The sequence below is a fragment of the Myripristis murdjan genome, chromosome 19, assembly GCF_902150065.1.
Source record: "Myripristis murdjan chromosome 19, fMyrMur1.1, whole genome shotgun sequence".
In the NCBI taxonomy this organism is placed as follows: Eukaryota; Metazoa; Chordata; class Actinopteri; order Holocentriformes; family Holocentridae; genus Myripristis; species Myripristis murdjan.
In genome coordinates, this window is record NC_043998.1 from 4604329 (window position 1) to 4626407 (window position 22079).

At 43.4% G+C, this 22079-nt stretch overlaps 1 protein-coding gene across 6 annotated transcripts in view; it reads right to left on the bottom strand.

Annotated features, from left to right (window-relative positions):
* Positions 1–514: 514 nt before the first annotated feature.
* tanc2b (tetratricopeptide repeat, ankyrin repeat and coiled-coil containing 2b) overlaps positions 515–22079 on the bottom strand; it is a 144742-nt gene continuing 123177 nt past the window's right edge. For all 6 annotated transcript variants that reach the window (XM_030077185.1, XM_030077184.1, XM_030077182.1 and 3 more), the window contains 14 exons: positions 20753–20913; positions 19739–19847; positions 19487–19609; positions 19083–19319; positions 18114–18320; positions 16778–16871; positions 15212–15345; positions 14375–14498; positions 12905–13080; positions 10218–10350; positions 7586–7677; positions 6214–6360; positions 5825–5925; positions 515–5555 (listed from right to left, as the gene is read on the bottom strand). In XM_030077185.1, the coding sequence (XP_029933045.1) occupies positions 3482–5555; positions 5825–5925; positions 6214–6360; positions 7586–7677; positions 10218–10350; positions 12905–13080; positions 14375–14498; positions 15212–15345; positions 16778–16871; positions 18114–18320; positions 19083–19319; positions 19487–19609; positions 19739–19847; positions 20753–20913 (3912 nt within the window). In that variant the 3' untranslated portion in view covers positions 515–3481. The remainder of the gene's footprint in view (positions 5556–5824; positions 5926–6213; positions 6361–7585; positions 7678–10217; positions 10351–12904; positions 13081–14374; positions 14499–15211; positions 15346–16777; positions 16872–18113; positions 18321–19082; positions 19320–19486; positions 19610–19738; positions 19848–20752; positions 20914–22079) is intronic.

A 22079-nucleotide genomic window follows, 5' to 3' on the forward strand; every position in this document is an offset into this window, starting at 1 on the left:
ATGTTATATAATCAAATTTGGCTCTAAATTAATCAAAGATGTTTGAAAAATAGCTTACCTTCACACAGCATGTGGTTACTTAAGACGACCTTTACCTGTCTTAAAGTTACGATACTATTTAAGAAAAATAGTAAGATAATTTCTTTCAAGAATCCCATTTATTCTTAAGAAAAATCTTAAGAATAAAGTTGAGAACATTCTTAAGATCTTTTGTTTGGATTCTTAAGATATTTTGTTTGTGAATTCGAAAATATCTTAAGATTCTTCTTAAACCCAAACTTAAGAAAAAAAAGTGGAACTTAAGAAGAAATTTAATCTTAAGAAGCTTTGGAGAATCTGGCCCCAGGTTTGCCAACACTAAGTGCAAAGTGCAATTGTATGTCGGGGGCGCATGATGGGCACAAAGTAAATAACTGACATGCCGGGCGTGTTTCAGTTGGTAACCATTTATAAATATGTTATTTTTTTCAGTACATAGGCTTGACTGTACAGATTACAATCAGTTATCATGAGATAAAAACACATTCTTTTTATTGTTTTTAATTAAACTTTTTTATCACAGCGATCTGAAAGCTCACATTTACAGACAAGAGAACTCTGCTCAGCAAGCAAATACATTAAAATAAAATAAAATAATCTTGAGAGTTTTTCGCTTTTGTCTGGTGAGGTCGGAGGAAAATGATAAGGATGTTCAGGGGTAGCAGTCTCCTTATCTTAATCCCAAATCCAAACAGTATATCACACACCAGAATCAGGACACTGCTATACATGTTTTCGGCTTGAGCTCATGGAAAGAATAGAACATGCATCAGACTATTTACAGCAAACTAATATACACCGACAGGTCGAAACCATACATCCCCAAATATCTTCAACTTAGAAGTCTTGTTTAAATTAAGTATAATACAGTTTATGTCTTCACTTCTGTAGAGAACTATTGGGCATCTCTCTGGTAGCAGATGAACTTGAGGGTGAAAAGTTAAGAGGCAGACATTTGCCGAATGACCAGTGACCAAGCAACCATCTCTCAAAGATATTCTTTATCAGAGGACCAAAATAAAGGCTTATGGATGGATGGGTGGTTTTTAGGCAACTTTGTCAGCATTTACAAATAACCTGCATGTCCCCTTTATACTGCTTTAATCACAAGCACCCACATTCTGCAATGAGAGGCCGGGTGTTGAATTATCGCGAAGCCTTTACATTATTTTGTTGCAGTAAATTCTACTTGAGATGTGTGCAGGATCAGTGGATTGGACCGGCTGATTTAGGAGTTCAACACACTGAGAAAGGCTTAGCGCTGCTGAGTTAGAGGGCTATAGTGGAGGTTTTCCAGTGCTGGAGTACTGGGCTGAGATGGTGCCAAATGTAACGTAAACCTTTTTGGGTTTTTTTTTTTGTTTTTTTGTGAAAACAATCTTGCTTAACTAAGAATCCAGAGCTGGACTGCAATATTTGAGCCGGTATTTACAGCAGATACATCTTGTGCTATAAAGTCTATACATCTCCACCAGTTTAAAAACATTGTTTGCTCTTCGTATTGTCATTCTTTACTGCTTTGTAAATCATATAATAGTGTCTATGATAGTCTGGTTATCATTGGTCAGAGGAGCCACAGCTGACCGACACACACATCCACTTTCTCCAAATTCAACAATCATAACAATAAAGTAAGTAAAATACATAAAGTGCACCCTTAGTTAAGAACTTCACAGGCATTTTAGTGCAGAAGTGGCTTAATAATAAAAAGGTGTTATGGGTAAAAAGAAACAGCATGAATTGATGCAGAAGAAAGGGTAACATCTCTAACAGTGGTGTGTGTAAATGCATTCACTAGTTGCTGAGCACTATCCGTGTTAAACTGTCGTACTAGCCTATGTACGTTCTATTCTCTCTCAGTAATGGTGCGCACAGAGGAGGGACATAGCCAAACTTTTGACACTCGTGCTGCGAGTATCTTAGGATCTACGCTTCATCGTCATGCCTGCATCACAAAGCCCGGAGATGATTTCAAATTCCTGCAGCCAACGATTAAAACACAAGAAATCAATGTATTGCACTCATGGCCTAATTTTAGTGTCTATTACAGTACACCGTTCTCTCAAAACAACGTCTGAGAATTTTGCAAAACTATCCTCATGAGCTTGTACAAAACTAAAGCTAATCACTTCTTTTTTTACAAGCACACAGTTAAGCAAGTATTCAAAGTTGTTTATTGGTAGGGAGCTAGTCCAATACGTCAGAAAGGGTGAGAGTTTGCAGCCTTGGCAGTTAGTTTAACTTCACACTAAGGCATATCATGAGGTCTGTTATAATACAGTAATGATACAAAAAGAAATACAGTAGTGCATCATTTATCTGAACCTGAAATATCTGAAATGACTGGTTTCCAAAATGAAATAATCAACAAAACCCGTGGATGCAAAAAATAAATTCTGGTAATTGTGTGCAACAGTTGAATCTTTCGGTCGATACATGCAATTAAAGCATTAACCAACTTCAACGGAAACTTTTGAAAGGCGCGTGCGTGCACGTTTCACATTTTGGAGAAGCTTTAGACCTCTGCATCTGTGCAACTCATTAATCCAGATATTTCACTTTAACGTGCCCCCGCATGAAAAGGGTTCAGATAAGTGAGGTTTTACTGTGGACAAATTAAAAAAAAAAAAAAAAAATCATTTGCTTGCATTACACCATGACAAAAGCATTTTTTTTTTTGACACAATGGAGGTAATTATGTCATTCAAAGTTGGTCAATGTCCCTCATTCCTGGCCCTGGTAGGTTTTCAGCATCCATATGACTAGCAGTGAGACACAAAGGCAGGGTTTAACAGAATACAGTTCAAACGCAAACTATGCTTTGTTTGTATATCTATGTACAATATATAACTTAATTATAAATATTGTCATTTTTCTCTAAGTACTGAGTTGTTGAGCCATTTTTATTTTCTGAGCAATGTACAGTATTGAACATATAATATTGTATTACATAGAGTAGAGCCTACTAGCAACCTTGGTTAAGAGCACACTTTGAAAGAACAGAAGATGGATACATAGTCCACAAGTAGAGAGAGTTCAATGATTAGTACTTTCACTCTCACAGTCCCACACATAGCGTTCACCTGTGGGAACATTGTGCCACACAACCTTTTGGAAGTGCACTGGTCTTCGATTCAGTATGAGATTAGAACACAGGACCCTCCTGGGTATCCTACTTGTGTGCAGAATATGATAATGAAATAATCCCTTCTCACATTTGTTAGTAGTATTATCATGTAAGTATGTCAAATACCCTAAGTATGTGTGCTGACTGTGTGATTTTCTCTCTGAGTGGAACTGTACTGTCTCTCTTGAGTTCTTTATGACGAGTCCATCCATGTCACATACACAAGGGTCAGCAGCATCTGCTGTACAGCTAAATATTCACTCCTCTCACTCCCACTAGCAAGCCCAGTCCAACCAACCAACCACAGACAGGCCATCACACATTCGATTCCACAAATGGTCTCTTTGGTTTGATGGGGGAGGTGGGGCCTTGGGTCCGGGAGTCACGAGAGAGCTGGCGGTACATGTTGTCCTGGTAGGCCTGCGCCACGGGCAGAGTCCTGGCCACCTTCACGTCCGGGTAGGTGGGCACCTGGCTGACCCGCTCCAGGATGTCCCCACTGCCACGGGAGCCATTGGCCAGCTTGCCCAGTGAGGGGGGCTGGGACTGGGTGTAATAGTCCTCCTCCAACAGGTGTCCGTTTTGGGCGTTGTTGGTCTTGTTGTAGTAGGCAATGTTGCCCAGTGAGGTGGGAGGACTGTAGGTGGAGCCTTGCTGGACCAGCTGGCCAGGCGAGGTGGGGCTGATGGCAGAGTCCATGGACGTCATGGCCCAAGACCGGGAGGGCTGGTGCAGGTACTGCTGAGTCCGCGCCGTCTTGTCAATGATACCCATGAAGGGCGTGGTCCGGGAACGGGTGGTCTCGCCCTGGTACAGGCCCCCACCGCCCCCCTGAGAGGGAGAGATGGGAGAGATGTCATCACAGCTGCGTTCGTACGTGGCTTGCAGGGGGATCTCCATCTGCTGAATGGAAGAGGAAGGCCTGAAGCCTGGGGCTAAATTACAGGTGGAGCCAGTAGAGATGTTGTTGCTGGAGGGGGAGAAGCGCAGGCCTACACTCTGGGAATGGATGAGAGGCCTGGGGGTGGGCACATGCTGCTTCATCTCAGTAGTATTGGCACTAACAGGGCGTCTCACCATATGGGGGATCTCGGGGGAGCCCAGCTGGCATTGGGGCATGGCATTGCTGCGCTCCAGCACATGTTCAGAGACAGGGTAGTAGGCGGCTGACTGGCTGCGGCTGATTTGAGGTGTCTGGCTATAACGGATGCCCCCCGGGCCCCCACTGCTGGCGCGGTAGGCAGAGGAGGGGCGCTGGGGTAGCTCATCCTTCAACAGGCCGGACTCCATAACCCCTCCTCGGCCCCCGTGCTGACAGAGGGCCCCAGCGCTGAGGCTGGCCTGGACCTGGGACATGGGCCGTCCATCCAAGGAGGGCTGGTACACCAGACGGCTCTCCACGTCCACTGAACCCCCTTGGTAGCGGCCACCCATGGGGTGGCCCATCTGGCCACTATAGCCACTGTTGCCCATCACATTGCTGGGCTGGTTGGTGCGGACTATTTGGGCTATGGAGGGCTGCAGGCGTAGACCTTGGGCTTGGTGGTGCTGGGAGGACAGGGAAGGCTGGGAGCTCAGCTGAAAGGAGCGCTGGCTGCTCATCTTCGATAGGGGCGACTTGGGGCGGCCGGGGAGCTGCTCTGTCTGGTAGCGCACAGGAGAGCCGGACTGCGACCTGTACAGGCAAACACCCTCCACTGGGGGGCTGGCTCTATACTGAGCAGCCCGACGCAAAGGGGAAGGTGGGGGGCTCTGGTGGTCCATCACCTGCCCCCCACTACCCATAGGAGGGGGGCTGAAGCGGTAGGACGGCTGGTGTACCGGGGAGGTATGAGGCGGGCTGTGTCGATAGTGGGAGTTCTGGTGTGTTGGGGACAGAGAAGGAGATGTGGGCTGGTAAGTCCCGCGGGTTGGGGAGGACATGGACGATGAGGTGGGGTGGTACTCGTACGGCTGGCCCATGGGGGAACCTCCGGCTAAATAGATCTGATCGGGGTGTGTGGGGGAGAGTGGTGGGCTCTGAATGATGGGCAGGCTGGAGGGGTTGGAGAGAGACTCCGGCGGGGGCAAGCCCATCGACATGGCCTCCAGCTCCTGCTCCAGGTAGTCCTCATCCTCAAACAGGTCCTGGACAGGCTCCATGTCCTCCAAACGGGGCTCTGGGGGAGGAGGGAGAGGCATGGACAGGGACAGGGACTCCTCTTCTTCTGGGGGAGGCGTAGGAGGAGGGGAAGGAGGAGGTTCCAACTCCAGCTCTGGCTGCGGATGCTCCTCCTGGTTGAGCTGGCGACATTCTTCCTCTACCCTCTGAAGCAGCCGCTGGATCTCTCGGTTGTTGGGGCACTGCTTTATGGCTTCATTCAGGTCCTCTAAGGCTTCAGGGAATTGCCTGGAAGGAGGAAAATATTAATTGGAAAAAATTTAGCAGACTGAAATATTTTTAAAATAGGGAACTATAGACCGCACAGACATCCAGCCCTGTATGAAAGTGCTTGTGGGAATGTTTGTGCATAGGGAGTGACAAAAACAGAGTGTGTTTTGCCAAATGAGCAGAACACTGTTTTAAATCTGTAGCAAAGAGTAAACATTAAGTAATAAAGTTGTAATTTTACCGGTCCTCTCATGCACAGAAAGAAAAGAAAAGAAAAAACAATGTACCTGCTGCTACGTTTGGCGCGAGCCCTGGCGTAATACGCTTCGTAGGATTTTGGTTTCAGTTCAAGCGCCTTGGTAGCAAATTCCTCAGCCATCCCAAAGTCCTGGAGAGATTGAGATGAAGAGATTACTGTCTCACAACAATGAACACATATCACGATATAGACTAATATGGGCGAGACCGTTAACCTTAGAAAAATAACCCTTCTCATTTCAATTTTGAAGACATTTGTGTTGGTATTTGAAGTTAAGCGTTACAAATCCCACATCATTTCAAAAACACGTGGCTCTCAATAGAAAAGGAAGATTCTTTTGCTTAATTCCTGAAATGATGGCATTTCGGTGTCTTTGAGCAGATGCGCCTAAAAATTTTTAGACCTCTGCCCACTTACGTTCATTTTCCTTCGACATCGGGACAGGTTGAGGAAGAGTGACACTTTGAGTTCCCTGAACGTCTTGAGGTCCTCGCTGAAGCCCTCGCGTGGGAACTTTTTGAGGGCATACTGGTAACGCTGGGCTGCCTCCTTCACCTTCCCCTTCTGATACACAAATACACAAAGGGGGCTTGTTATCCTCTCTTGAAAATTAAGTAAAAAAGCTGACAAAAAACATGAAGGATAAGATTTTCAGATGGATTAGATTACAAGCAGACATTTCACTGCAAAAACGCAAAATCTTACCAAGATTATTTGTCTTATTTCAAGTCAAAAATGTCTTATTTCTAGTCAAAATATCTCATTACATTACTCAGGAAATCCTATGACCTTGGAGGCCCTCGTAAGTGTATTCTGCTCCATATTCCATGAGCGAATTCAGCCGCGTTACTCAGTAGCTGCATGCATCTCGCCTAAGCTCATACACGACCAGCACTTCTGGATCTATCACTGCAAAAACTCAAAATCTTACCAAGATTATTTGTCTTATTTCAAGTCAAAAATGTCTTATTACTAGTCAAAATATCTCATTACACTTAAAATAAGACATGATCACCTCAGAAGTAAATTGTTTTTAGACAATTTTCACTTGTTTCAAGTGAAAATTTGCTTGAAACAAGTGGAAAATTTGCTTGTTTCAAGACAATTTTCACTTGTTTCAAGTGAAAATTTGCTTGAAACAAGTGAAAATTTGCTTGTTTCATTGGCAAAATTTGCCAGTGGAAAAAGTGAAAATTCACTTGAAATAAGTGAAAATTAGCTAGAAACAAGAAACAAATTTTGCCAATGAAACAAGCAAATTTTCACTTGAAACAAGTGAAAATTGTCTAAAAACAATTTACTTCTGAGGTGATCATGTCTTATTTTAAGTGTAATGAGATATTTTGACTAGTAATAAGACATTTTTGACTTGAAATAAGACACATAATCTTGGTAAGATTTTGAGTTTTTGCAGTGTTGCCACGCCATGGACCTTGCATCTGTTTGTGCAGAAGGGGTATCTGGCATTTACTAAGAGTAATTTGTTAAAATAAAAAAACACATTTTACAATACATACAATGTTAATATAATATTAGATATCAGACTCATCCCAGAATGAAAAAAAGTATCACACATTTTCAAATGGCTAAAATGGCTAACATCTCATGTTGGTATTTGGTTGCGGTATCAAAGCACCTGTATATTTTGACGTGACGAATAGCAACAGGATAGGTATCATATTACTGTTTTATTTTTAATTCACTCACTGACACCCGATTTCCTCTCGGGGATCAATAAAGCATCTCTGATTCTGAAAGCTATGCCACTGTGCCGGCTCTGCTCTCTGACCTTGTAGAAGCTGTCCCCCTCCTCGATCAGTTTGCTGAGTAAGATGATCATGATGTCGGGTTTGGAGGTGGCCATGGCCCACGTGGCTGGACCTGGGTGACACAGGAAGGAGCAGAGGAGAACGAGAGTGAGCAAAGACACACAATCACGTGCAAACACGAGGAAGGGAGGAGCGACTGGGAGTCACACTACACACGACAGAAATAACAGAGATGAGAACAACAACCAAAATGGGGAATGAGGGAGAAAAGACAGGCATCCACTGCAGAGAAAAGATCACACTGTTCTGTTCTGACACCTCGAGCACGCTGTGACCTTCGTATTGGGAATGCTGGGACAAATCAGACCTGGGTTGAATGGCATTTGCCAATAATTATTTTTACCCTGGTGGGAGCAGAAGACTGGGAGTTTGCCATACTGAATGACAAAATCAATGTAAAACTACATCTCTGTGACTGACAACGTTTTAGACACAATCCGAATTGTCCTCGAGCATTAATCTCCATTTTCCTGGTGTTCCATGTCAATTAAAACAATTACCCGCAAGTAATATTTGGCCCACGTCTAGAGCAAACCAAGTGCAGATGTACAGTACAAAAATACAAATCACACTGTCATGTTATTTACTGCTTGTCTTGTCAAGTACTGCAGAAGTGAGCCTCTGTAGTAATGACAGGGATGTGATCAGGAACACAGAAAAGCAAGAAAAAAAACACCAATCTCACATTGCAAACAAATTGGAGTTGCGTATTTTTAAAAAAACAAAAAACAAAAAAAAGAAGAGGAAATCATTTCATTCCTGCTGCATGGAAAATTAAACGCAAATTCTTTTTTGTCTTGGAAAAAGAAGTGGCTGTGTCTTTTCTGTATCTCTGCAACAGCAATCCTTTGACACATGTACACACACCATAGAGATGACGAGGAGGAGGAGGAGGAGGAAGGGCGGGGGTCTTGCACGAGGAGACACAGGGCAGCTATAAGTAAAAAGGGAGGCAAGCAAGGAGGGATAAAACAGAGCTCTGCAGGCGTTAGCTGTCCTCGAGGTGGTGGCAGGGAAGGCGGGGTGGTGGGGGGTGGAGGTTGGAGAGGGGTAGGAATGCTGCTGACTGGCCTAGCTGACACTGAGGAAACGTCTGGAAGATGGACGATGCACAGTACAGTGGTGTATCACCTGATTCTGAGGTGGCGGTGGTACAAAGGCATTACAAATACATGCATTTCCACTAAAATCACTACCAAGTGAACGTTACTGGGGGGGGTTCCGTCATGCATCTGTGGGATGGAAGGTCAACACCTCGATACAATGTCACAGGCTGGAGGCCGAGCATGCTGTCATTAACGACTTGGACGTTTGACATCTACCTCTAGGCAGTCCCGACTGCATCTCTGTCAGTGCTAATACCTTGCATGTTATTATTTGTCAGTTTGAGAGGGTTTTGGTAGCTAAGCTCGCCTGCCGACACTTAGGACGACACAGACAACACAGAGAGAGGAGATAGAGCTGTCAAAATGCCTGGTGGGGTGAGAAGTCGACAGCCTTGGCTTTACCTCGGGGCCGACTGGGCAGCGTCTGACATCCTGGGGCCGGAGAGAGAGGCGGGGTCAGGGGGAGGGGGGCCAGTGGGGTACAGGGTGAAGGAGGAGGGGGAGGAGGTGTCATGAGCGAGGGAGGGAGTGTAAGTGGGAGGGGAGAGCAAGGGGGGGTAGGCCAGAATTGCCAGAGAAAACAGAGAAAAAAGGGGTGTGGGAGTGCGTGGGAGCAGGAGGAAGAAGAGAGAGAGAAACAGGGCAGGAGGGTGAAAGAGAGAGAGAGAGAGAGAGAGAGAGAGAGAGAGGTGATGGTGGTGGTGGAGGAGGAGGAGGAGAAGTGAGAAAAAGGAACACAAAAAAGCAGCAGTGAGAAGCGGAGATAAGTGCCTCGGCAAAAGAAAAAAAATAGAAAAGAAAACAACAACAACAACAACAAAAAAAAAGACACTGAAAAGAAACACCACAAGCGCTAACAACTACCTGTCTCTGTGCAACCGCAGAGGAATAGAGAGAAGGGATGTGATATAGAAGCAGAGAGAGAGAGAGAGAGAGCATGACAGAGAGAAAACAGAGAGGCAGAACATGATAGAGAATGAGAGAGAGAAAGGAAAAAGGGCACAGCGGTAACAGTAGTACAATAAAAAGAACACACACACATCAGAGCCATGAATAGCAAGAGAGGAGCAGCACAGTGCAGCAGTGGGGGGGCGGACGACATAGCAGGAAGGGGTTCCAGCTAACATGGAAGCACAAACCTGAGTCCATGGCCTATGGCAGTAAAATGCTACAGTGCACTATAATGACCAGCAGGGCATGGCGGCTTGGTAATTGCAGGGAGCTGTGTACTGTTTTCACCTTTGATTCCTCCCCTCATGGTGTTTTTCATGCAGCCCATGCTTGAAGTACAATGCATGACCTTTTCAACTACGCTGCACAGTATACTTTCTAATTGGATCTCATTCAATGGCAGGCAAAAAAAAAAAAAAAAAAAAAAAAAAAAAGCTATAGGATCAATGGTGCTATATTTAGAGGAGGCCCTTTGTGCGCTAAATGGTAGGCTCTTTAGCCCGTCAAGCGGTAAACGGAGGCCTATTCCCCTTACCTATCTTGGCTCCTTTCTTGAGCAGGGCGACCACCACTGACGTGTTTCTGCAGCCCACTGCCCTGTCGAGGGGACGCATCCCACTGTAGTCCACATGCTCTATCATGGCCCCGTGGTCAACCAGGAACTGGACCTGACAGGACACAAATGTTTGGGAGAATGTGGTGAGACAAGGGATTTTTTTTTTAAAACCCATGAATGCTTCCTTAATCCTATAAAGCTTGAACTATGGAGGAATTAGAAAATTCCAATTTTTTGAAACTGAAGCCTTTATTTAGTCCTATAACAATATATATATATATATATATATATGTATATATTCAGGGTGACCCAAAAAAACGGGAATCTTTGAAGTGCGTATTGGCAGACATGAGCAAGTGGTAGCACAATTTTTAAAAAATGAATATTCCATCATTGTTTCTTAAATGGCATGTTTTAAGGTTTCAATTACTATGAATAAAATATTTTTCTTCCATCACTCTTGGTTTTATTGGATTGTTAAAAAGTTTTTTTGTGTCACCCTGTATAAAAAAATCAAAAAATATGTTATTACACGACCTTTCTGGTGTATGATATATGATGTGTACTTGAAGTGCCAATGGTATGGTCCAGGGTGAACAGGGGAAGTGTTCAAAGGTATACAACAGTATTTTGGTTAAGTATTAAGTATTGATTAAACTGAAAATGAAAAACGGAATTGAAAATGTGTATCATATAGGATACGAATGGCTTTATAGGGTTAAGTAGCTTCCGAGTTTGATTTTTTCCTCCATATTGTACTGTGGAATACGTATGTCATGTCACCCACATAATCTGCATTTGCTGGTTAAAGCCCCATCACACTTAAACTGAGTGAAATATTCAAGCTTAAGATGCAGTTGTGAAATGGCCGCACCATTACACCAAATAGAAAACATGTAGACGTCTTGTGTTTCATTTTATAGACATTTCTCTGTAACTCAGCAGGACATCATTTGGTATCTTTGGAAACTTCGGGATCTCCACTAGAATTTAAAACACGCTGTTCGGTTGCTCACAACTGCGTGGGTGTATCCGAGGACAGGTTTAGGAGCTTTCGCCAAAACAGCTTTTGCCAGAGTAGTCTGTGCTGTTGCCATGGCAATGAAAACTGATTGTGGCCAATCCACGAGGTATGTCCACGCCAAATATTGAAAGAATCGGTGAGCAACTGTAGCTTCAAGAATGTTCACAAAAAAATCCCTATAGCCGAGGCGGAGGATGCCTGACGATTACAACACCATAATATCAGTCAGACTTCATGGAATGCAGTAAAAGTTGTGTGGTTTTGAACCAAACTTGGCTGCACATCATGCATCTGCAGCTATGAAACCACTGAAAGGACCAGCAGAGAAGGCTGGATGAATTCGACTGAACTCAGGTCAGTGTTACCTCTCAGGCACACAACATACAACCAAACCATATGTATCCTGTCAAGCAGGATTTTAAATCTCTCTTCAGCTGTCCATCTCCACACAGCTGTACTTAAAAAAAAAAATGGCGACAGTAAACATGTCATTCTCCTCAAATGATGCAGTCCCTTCACAGCCAGTAAGTGACAATCATGTCAGCTTGTTTTGACCTGCGATTGCAGTGCCCACTTTGGGCGACGCACTGTAATTCTGAAAATGCTGTGTGCACATCCAATAAGTGCTTTCTGAAATATTGTGCCTGACACATGGACAAACAAACTAATGATGCAGCACCCCACTATGTCCAATCAATGTAATTTTGAAAATGTTGCAACACCGCAGTGAGATGCATCATGCCCCACAGTTTTGTTAAAATCTCATCAGCGATGTCTGGCATATCAAGCGTGACGGACAGAAAAAAAAAAGAATAAATCAGGGGTGTCACACTCAATCACTAAAGGGGCCATATTAAAAAAAAAAAAAAAAAATCAAAACCAATTCGCAAGTCAAACAGGACCTATATTTATTGAACACTTCTGACCCAAAGTGGTCATTCTTCTGATCAAAATATGTCGTGTGTAGAAATAATGATTCATACACAAATATGAACTTCACATGAAATATTCTTTCCCAAAAATGCCTTTCTGTAAAACAAAACAAGGATATCTAAAACCAAACTATTTCCAGTGTGGAAAATGATTTTTTTTTTTCTGGCATATTGTATTGCATCTGCAAGCCTAAACTGAATCCTTTAAAATGACCAACAGTTTCATCACATGGAACCAAGAATAACCAGAAACTGATATTTTGCTGAGGAAAAATCCGCAGTCATACATGTTTTTACTCATACAGGCACATCACTGGCACTGAAGTCCAACTAGAAATAAAATAAAATAAAAAAGTCAAACATTAAAATATAAGCAGGTTGATTGTTATTACAAATAAACAACCTTCCACCTGCAGTGAAAACACCTGTTCTCTGCTTTTCGTTTTGACATTGCTTTGCACTGCATGTTGGGGTTTGTAGTATCTGCATTACGAACAATATGAAACTGGGATGGTATTAATAGTAAAATCAAAAAGGATCTTGTGTGAGTGTAACGTGTGTAATAAACAAAAGAGATGATGGTCCTCAAAGCCTCAGGGCTCTACTGTTTAAATGCAATTTTAACTTTGGAGGATAAGATGAAGAAAGCAAAGCAAAAAACATGATCCCTTCGATGTCGACGGACCTCAAGCTCCCCACCGGACACTTACCACCTCAGAGTCGCCATAGAAGGCAGCCAGGTCGAGGGGCGTGCGGCCGTTCTTGTCGGCATGGTCGGTGGCGGCTCCGCTCTCCACCAGGCAGCGGACGACAGGCAGGTGGCCTTTCAGACACGCCCAGCTCAGAGCCGTCAGGCCCTCCTTGTCCATCAGCGACAGGGAGGCCCCTGGGGACAGCAGAGCCCGCAGTGAGATCAGCCCCTTCAGACTGGTTTGTTATTTTATGACCCTTTTGACCACTTAAGTTTTATTAAAATCACAAAACCAATATGCTGACACTTGACACTTGGTGACCTCACGCATGAACAACACATTAATTAAAGTATTAATTAAGCTGGGTACATCATTTATTGACTCATTATGTGTGATTAGGATGTATTCTTTGTTTGCAAGATAATTGCAAAAATTACAAATGCAAATTTTACCTGATGAATATCAACAAAGTTTATTAATTTATAACCTAATTTAAGTTGTTTTAAACCCATGCACCGGACTGGAGAACATCGTGCTTCACAGTTTGATACAGAACATCCTATCTTTTGTAATAACCAGAAATAATAATAATAATAATAAAAAATAATCAAATTCATTAGATGATGTGTTTGTAATTGCTGTAAATATCTGATAACATAACAGACAAAGAACTAATAGTTCCCCACTTTATTCTGAAGGGCGACAAACCTGCTGAACTGGTGAATGCCTGATGCTTCATTAATAAAGATTTCATGATGTGCTCTGTGGTTTAGTGGCTTGGATTTGATGCAGCGAGTCCAGATTTTTAGCAAAGAATACATCATGACCACGCTTACTGATTCATAATTCATGACAATGTACTTATGTCCGTTAATGCTTTAACTAATTTGTTGTCCATGCACGAGGTCAAGGAAAAAAAAATCTTTGAACTTGTTATAATTGCTGATTATTCATGAGATATTCATCCATGAAGAAGTGCATGCATCATAAATACATGCATGCATGAATTCATGTTACTTCATGTACCCTCTCCATTCAGTGTGTTACCACCAATATTAGGCTTATTAGACTGACTTTTGGTTGGCAGAGATTTCGGTGTATGTAACTTTGAGGTTTTGTAAGTGTGCTACTTCTCAGCGTGGAAGACAGCCAATTTCCCAGTTAACCTTTCCTGATAGACATCCGGGCTGTCAAGCTCAACTGAAAAAGCAGTCCTGGATTGGTTTTCAGACATTAGTCAGCAAAGTGCAGCAAAGGAATCATGTAGTCTGCTATTCTGGTACAACAGGATGTAACTAATATTAACTTTTGCGTACACAACTCAAATCAAGTTCAAGACAAGAACATTTTACTTTTTCTTATATAAGGAGATAAGCATTTTCTGAGTGGCCCCAACTCCTAACTAAGGACAAATAGAAAGAAAAGCTGCAGTGACCATCATGCGATTGAAATCTCATCTCTCTGGTGTGGCACTCAAGGATGCCTCACCTTGGGCGAGCAAGAACTCCACCGTTCCCAGGTGTCCCTCTGAGGCTGCCATCATTAGAGGAGTGCGCCCCTGCTTATCAGCCAGGTTGACATCGGCTCCGTGGGTCAGGAGGAGGTCCACAATCTGAAACGGCGCGCACACACATACACACCACCCGTGCCATTACGTAACAGGAAATGGATGTGTTTGAGTTAACTGCCTGGCGCGTCTGAGGTGAGGAAGTGAAAATCTCCTTAATCCCATCAAAAAACAAACAAAAATCCAATCAAAAGGCATCCGTTTCCAGAGCACAGTGGCCTCTTTTTTGCAGCAGAGCTGAGCCTTGGCAAGAGTCAGCTTATGAAGAGGCAAAATGACAGAAACAGAAGTAAAAAACATAAGTATTGCATAAAATATGTCGCTTGGCTAGCCCTGTTTGGTCCTGTAGTGGGAGCGAGTGCTGAACTGATGAGTGTTTGTGATATAAATTAAATTCAAGGCAACAAGTGGACAAATAGAATCTGCAGAATACAATATCAAATAGGGCTGGGCAATATGGACAAATTCAAATGTCACAATATCTCTGACCAAATACTTCGATATTAATATTGTGACAATATTGTAGGGATGACTGTTGGTGCTTTTATAAGATATTTTACCCACAAGAGATTTTTGATAAACAATCATCAGTAACATGGATATGATGGAACAGTCGACTGAGTTCAGAAAGCTGCATTTCTTTACTGTGACAATATTGCAATATCTGATGTCCCACATGATATCTAGTTTCATATCATGATATTGATAAGATGCAGATGTATCGCCAAGCCTGAGTATCAAGGTGTTTGGCCTCTAACCTGCCAGTGTCCCTGTCGGACGGCGCTGAACAGCGGGACGATGCCGCGTCTGTTGGGCTGGGCCACCGCCGCCCCCTGCTCGAGGAGCAGACGACAAACCTCCAGCTTCCCCCGGCCAGAGGCTGCAGTCAAGGCTGCACATACACACACACACACACAAACACACACAACAGTATTATAAAACATTTCTAGGCCTTTAACTTGATTTGTGCAATGCTGTAAAACCCATGCAAACGCCATTAAAGTAGAAAAGTCTTAAAAACGAATATGAAATTGTCATTTTTTTTTTGTCCTAAATGTGTGATTATTTAAACTTGAACTTTTTCAGAGAAGCCAAGAGAAACCAAGACTACTACTTGTGAATATTACTATCCTATCTCTAGGTCTGATAGAAATAATCCAGGATTTTCCACATCTTTGAAATGCACCCTAACTGTAGTCTGGCCACGAGACTCAGGCTCAGCACACTCAAAGGTATCGATACTTAGAAACAGGCGGAAGCAGGCCTGTTAGCCGGCTTGGATGCAGAGAGGCGAGGCGAGGAGAGGAGAGGAGAGGAGAAGCAGTGTGTTATGAAACAGTTTTACTCTGGAGATTTGCCTTTGTGTGGAGGAAAGGCCTCTGAAAAGCCATCTTGTCAAACTTAATGATTATAATTGGAATAATGTCAGCAGGATGAATACATTTCTTTGAAGTAGGATGGCTGCACTCCAGTCAGGGTGACCCAAGTCGCTGCCTCTCTATTATACACAGTTTGCTCGGAGTAGCTGTATACACTGATGTACTGTATACATCCCCGTTGGCCGTTATAAATGAGAATGTATTTCTGGTTTACCCATCTAATAAGAGTGGGATTAGAAATCACCTTCCAGAACAACTGTTACACATCAGATCCTGTATAAACAGTGGAAATACGGCCGAGTGAGTACAAGTGCTTCCTTCAGCTGACAGCGAGAAAAAGCTTTTTCAACGCTGCAGAGGGGGGGGAACAATGCTTGAAATGAGCTTTCGTAGCTTTAGGTTACAATGATACATTACATTTCTCAACACCCTGCCACAGCGCAATCAGACTAGTCATTTCCAAGCACCCCGGAGCACACCCATCCCTCCCCCTCCCACCCCCGTGCGAGCCCTGCCCTGTCTATGCTCCAATGACACCACTGCACTGCCATCAGCATCTGACGCAGCAGCAGCAGCAGGAGCAGCGGCAGCAGACACACAAGAACAATCTCTCATATCCGCACTGCAGCGCTCTGCCTCACGGAGCTGCGCTGAGAAAGCCTCTCACCAAACTCCTCCGTGCTCCTTAGACAACAAGAGCCGTCTGAATTTTACGTTGCAGGGGATCAAAATGACGAGACACACTTGTGCATGCGGTGTGTTAAAATGTGAAATTTTTAAATTCCCCACAAAAATCTGGAACGCCGCCATGGACGGCGAGGAGATCAAACGCGTCCACAGATCAAAGTGTGAGATCAATATATCAACCATGCAGCAGGCGTGCTTATCTGTCGGCGCTGGATTCGGGGGTTAATCACTGTTAACGTCTAGCGAGGCATTCCCCACCTGTCTCTCCCCACAGGGTGTCAAAGTTATTGATCTGAGCGCGCTCCACCTCCTCTTCATCTTTCTCCGGCAGGTCCAGCAGGTAGGACACAATCTAATGGAAGAACAAGGTGACAGATGGCGAGGATTAACGTCAAAGTTTACTCTAACTAGACCAGGATAAACCTGAAGAGAAAGTGAACAAGTTCTGAAATCATCCCAACCATACCGCTCGCTTCTGATGAAGAGCAGTGCATTTGATGTGATCTGATGCAAAAGGCCTTCCACACTGCTCATCATCAGCAAGTGGGAGAGTGCTGCCCACCAGACCTAAGCCAAACAGTGGTTAAAAATAATTCTCACAGCCTTTAGCCAACTTGGAGCACAAGTAAGATTTACCACAAGGACAGTTCACATATTGTCAGATAAACTGCCAATCACAGCTTACCCCCCTCTACTCTCTCTCTCTCTCTCTCTCTCACATACACACACACACACACACACACACACATACACATTTCTCCCTGTCTCTATCTCACTTTGTCCCTCTTTATCCCCTCTCAAATTCCCAGTTCTGTTTCAAATAGGCTTTAATGGCATGGCTTGCACTGCCACAACATTAAAACAGTAATCTATGTGTGTGTGTGTGTCCTGTCTTCTTGTAAGGACGCTCAGTGTGTCCACAACAGTCGATGACATCATCCACTCTAGGCATTCAATTCATTAGTGTGTGTTAGAAAATCATTAGCAGTAAAATTTTAATATCTCAAAAGCTGTAAATCACTTAGGCACATATTAGCACATTTCAGCGCAGTGAGCTGAGCGTTTTGATGTTGGTAGTTGTGTAAAAAACTGTCAGAGGAGATGGAGTGACAGAATCTGCCGTGAGCAATTAAAGTTATTTCTCATTATTATTTTTTCCCACTTATGGTGAAAATGAGTAGGATTTTTAGATTGCGTTTGCCACTTATTCTAGTTTTAAAATGGGTGAAATAATCTAAAATAGCATGTAAGACTTAAAAAAAACAACCATGATATGACACAAAATGCTGGAAGGCTAAACTAACTATGGCTAGGATTTTTTCTTACAGCTTCAAAACCCGAAAGAAAACACCTCAATTAAAAAAAACAAAACAAAACAAAAAAAAAAATCCATGATACAGAAACCTTCAAAAGCAAAAAGTAGTCAATATCAGTGTTTTATGAACTTCAAGGTAATCAATTAACAGCCCTATTAATTTTCATCTCGATTGAGGGGTGGCTGGATCCAAAATCAATAATTACGTTGCACTTGAGCGGTCAATAATCAATAATCACTTCACATCCCCTTCATCCAGCAGTGGCCCCCCCCTCCTACCTCTGTGTAGCCCATGCTGGCTGCAGCGATGAGCGCCTGCTGGACGGCGTGGCTCTTGGTGAGGGTCGGCTGCTGTTGGGTCTGCGGCGACTGCTGCTGCGCCCCCATGCCCCAGTCGCACTGGATGAGGAACTTCACCACCTCCATGTGGCCCCTCAGGGCCGCATGCACCAGGGCACACTGGCCGTTCTTATCCAGGTGGTCCACCTTGCAGCGGGACAGACGTGTGAACGGGAACACAAGTTAGCATGGGGAACAGCAGATGAGGCGACCAGCAGTCACCCATTATAAGGGAGTGGAAATGATGGGCATTTAAAAAAATTAAATGCTAAAAATGTCTTTTACTTAGTAAAACTGGTGGATGTCATTAATTTTGCAGTAGTGCTAAAATGATTAGATTAATAGATTAGTTGATTGACAGAAAATAATTTGATTGTAATTTTGATAATTACTCAATTTAGGCATTTATCAAATAGGATTTTCTTCCTTTTCTCTGTTCATGTCATTACAAATGAAGACTTTTTTTTTTTTTTTTTTACTTTTTTGGCTGCTAGTTAGACTAATGAAGCAATTTGGTGACATTACTTTGGCTCTGCTGACTTCCCATGAGATTTTGCCATTGTCTAACACTTTATAGACTATAAAGTGTCAGACAAACTTTATAGATAAATGAATAATCCACTAATAAACAGCAACAACAACAACAGACAGATTAATCAACAATGAAAATGACCATTAATTGCGCCACTATTTTATAGCCTTGAACCAGCTGGGGCTGAGGGCTCACAGAAACTCACACACTCCACAATGTAAACTTGACCAGAATCAAAGACATCTGTGTTTGGTTTCCACACTCCCCCTCACTCTCTCTCTCTCTCTCTCTCTCTCTCTCTCTCTCTCTCTCTCTCTCTCCCTATCTCTCTCTCCCTCTCTCTCTCTCCCTCTCTGCTTTTGATTTCCGGCACACACCTTTGCTTTCCTGCGGCAGAGTGCAGTAACGATGGCCATGTGTCCGCCAGAGGCGGCGTAGCCCAGCGGTGTGAGGCCGCTCTCGGAGGGGGAGTCGACGGAGGCTCCAAACTCCAGCAGCAGAGCCACCATGTCCATGTAGCCCAGGTGGGAGTGGACGCACAGCACCGGGGCGTTGTTCAGCACCTCCGTACGGTAGTTCACATTTGCGCCGCCCAGCATCAGCAGCCTGCTCACCTGCACACACCACAAAGTGACAGGTGAGACACAGCCACAGAGGAAAAAGTGCATGGCATGAAACTCAATACCTCATTTTTTTAAATTTCAGATGGAAGAAACTCAACTTTATGACTATTAAACTATGTTTTGAGAAGTACCGTCAATTCTGTAGACAGAAGTTGTACCTTGATGTTGGGAGTGTAGAGGTTTCGGAGTGAAGAAAGTGCAGTTGAAAGGCCCTCTGTGCTGTAGGATATCCACAGGCCTTGCAAGATAGATGAAGAAACCCCAACTTTCTTGCTGAGACCCTAGGAAAGAGCGATCAAGTGTGAATATTCATGACTACCGAGCCAGACAACAGCTGTGTGGGGGCGAGTGTGTGTGTGTGTGTGCGTGCGTCTGTGTGAAAGCGTGTGCGAAGACAAATAGTGGTATACCTTGAAGATGTGTGCTTTGAGGATGTGATGGCCCAGCTCAATAGTCTGTTGCCTGTTCAGCTTGTTCTCCAGCCGCGAGAACCAGAAGGCCAGCAGGGTGTGTCCGCTCCTGTGGAGGAACGCAGAGCGAGGGGGAACACGTGAGATCTTCGCACGCCTGCACCTGCGTCACCGGGGCTGTCACATTATGCCGTCAGCTGCACAGTTTGATGTTGATTGGTTTTGATCATCGCGATTTTCATTAGCATGGGAAAATCTGCTGACTGCCAAGATGACACACAACTCTCTCTCTCTCTCTCTCTGCTCAAAAATCAAACTGTACCACAAAATACAGAAATAAAAATGAATCCATCATTTATTAAGCGCATATGCATGAAGAATTACCGGCATCAAATGTGTGACTGTAGTCCATCATACACAAATGAAGAGCAGAGCTAATAAGTTATAGGATATACTGCTACAAGGTCTACTAAACACCATAATTAATGTCAAACCAAACACATATTTAACAATAAATGCAAATGCACTTTATTTTCTTGTATTTCTATATACAAAAATCCCAATACTTTTACTATGTTCCATGGTTTACCAGTGGGCTGCATAAAAATCAACAATCCCTGCCTCCCCCAACAATCATGAAACCTGTTATTTCACAACTGTCAAGGTGGCATGAGCAGCAACACTGAATGGCGATGCATTTTTGGGTGTTCATCCCCAAAAACACGGCTGACCTTCCCCAAGGCATCGACTTTCAGCCTATCCACTTTTTGAACAGTCCCTCCCGGCATGATATCGCATCCTGAGAGCCTGCTTCAACTGCAAATGCACGATATCATGGAAGCAAGACGACATTGAAACGTTGTCTCTTTGTGACTTTAGAGCAGAGGCTTCATGCTGGTTTCAGTGTAGACCCTCCCTCTGCACATGCCACCACCACCCTCAGGATGAAGGACGAACCTCTCCACTGTTTCCATCCACCCCGATCCTTTGTCGCCTCCTCCCGCCCTCCCTCACCTTGGATCGCAGAGGAACTTGGTCTTCTCGCCCTCCTCCCTCCAGATCAACCACTCCCTGAAGGAGGGATGGACAAACATCCTGGTGCCGTCTCTCCTCTTAACCAGGAAGACTGACAGGTTGTCCACACGCTGCTGGAAGTCCTCCCAGTCCAGTGTGCCCTGCAGCAGGAGAAACTCCAATTATTTATCTGAACATCAAACAGGGTTCATACCCCTTTTCCTAAATCGCCGTCAAACACTTTTCAAGCATTTTCAAGCTTTTCCAGCACATTGTGGCTGCTTACAGCTACTTAAAAAGATTATTTCACCGCTTCATCAAATTTAATCAGATGTTACTATGCTGTAAAAAAAACAAAATTATGTTTAGTGAGAGAATTCTACACAAGGGAGACAATTAAAAAGAAAAAAGCAACAAAGTTTCGAGTTTCAAAATATGTCTCCGACCCAGCCGTTTGCTGCGAAAGTAACGCATTTACAATTTCAAGCAGTTGCAAGCACTTTATTCAAAATCCCAGTGCTTTTCAAACTTCGAACATACTGCATTAAAATTCAAGCGTATTCCAAGTTTTCCAGCACCCGTATGAACCCTAATAATATTTCTTCAATATTCGGGACACTCAACAGCTCTCCCGAGGAGCTCTGAATGCTTTGCTCACACTTCTTGCTTACATTAGCCTGGATAAGTTTATATCACCAATTATGGTACGGCTGTCAGAGAATTAAATGTAATGCTTTTTAATGCCTTTTTAAGACAATGTTTAATACAATTTACTTTTTTTTATTATTTAGAAAAATCCTCTTTTTTCATATTCAAATACGCATACCAGGTAAACATCAAGGTAAGTACAACACATTTGCTCTGGTGCAAAAGTCAGTTTTAGGTACTGATGGTTTCTTTTAGGTTAGATAGGCAGGTGCTGCTGTAATAAATCTGCTGTATTAAATCTAGCAATAAATCCAAATCGCACCTGGGACAGGAGAGTACAAAGACTTCCTTGTATTTCTCTCTACAGCTAAATATGACAAGGACGTATAAAGTGAGCAGCGTTAAGGTAGAATAGGCATTTTTCCACATTTTTGTGTGGCCAGCTAGTATAAAGTGTTAGGTTTAGTGGTAGACAGATTGTATTATATGTTATATGCAGGAGAACTTGAATCATTTTGACAAAAATAGATGCACAGAATTAGATAAAATGCTTACCTTGAAATTAAGACCTTGATAATTAAAATTTAAGACTATTTAATGACTTTCAATGGCCTAATTTTTATAAAATGGAATTTAAGCCATTTCGAGACTTTTTATGGACCTGCACACACTGGGAGAA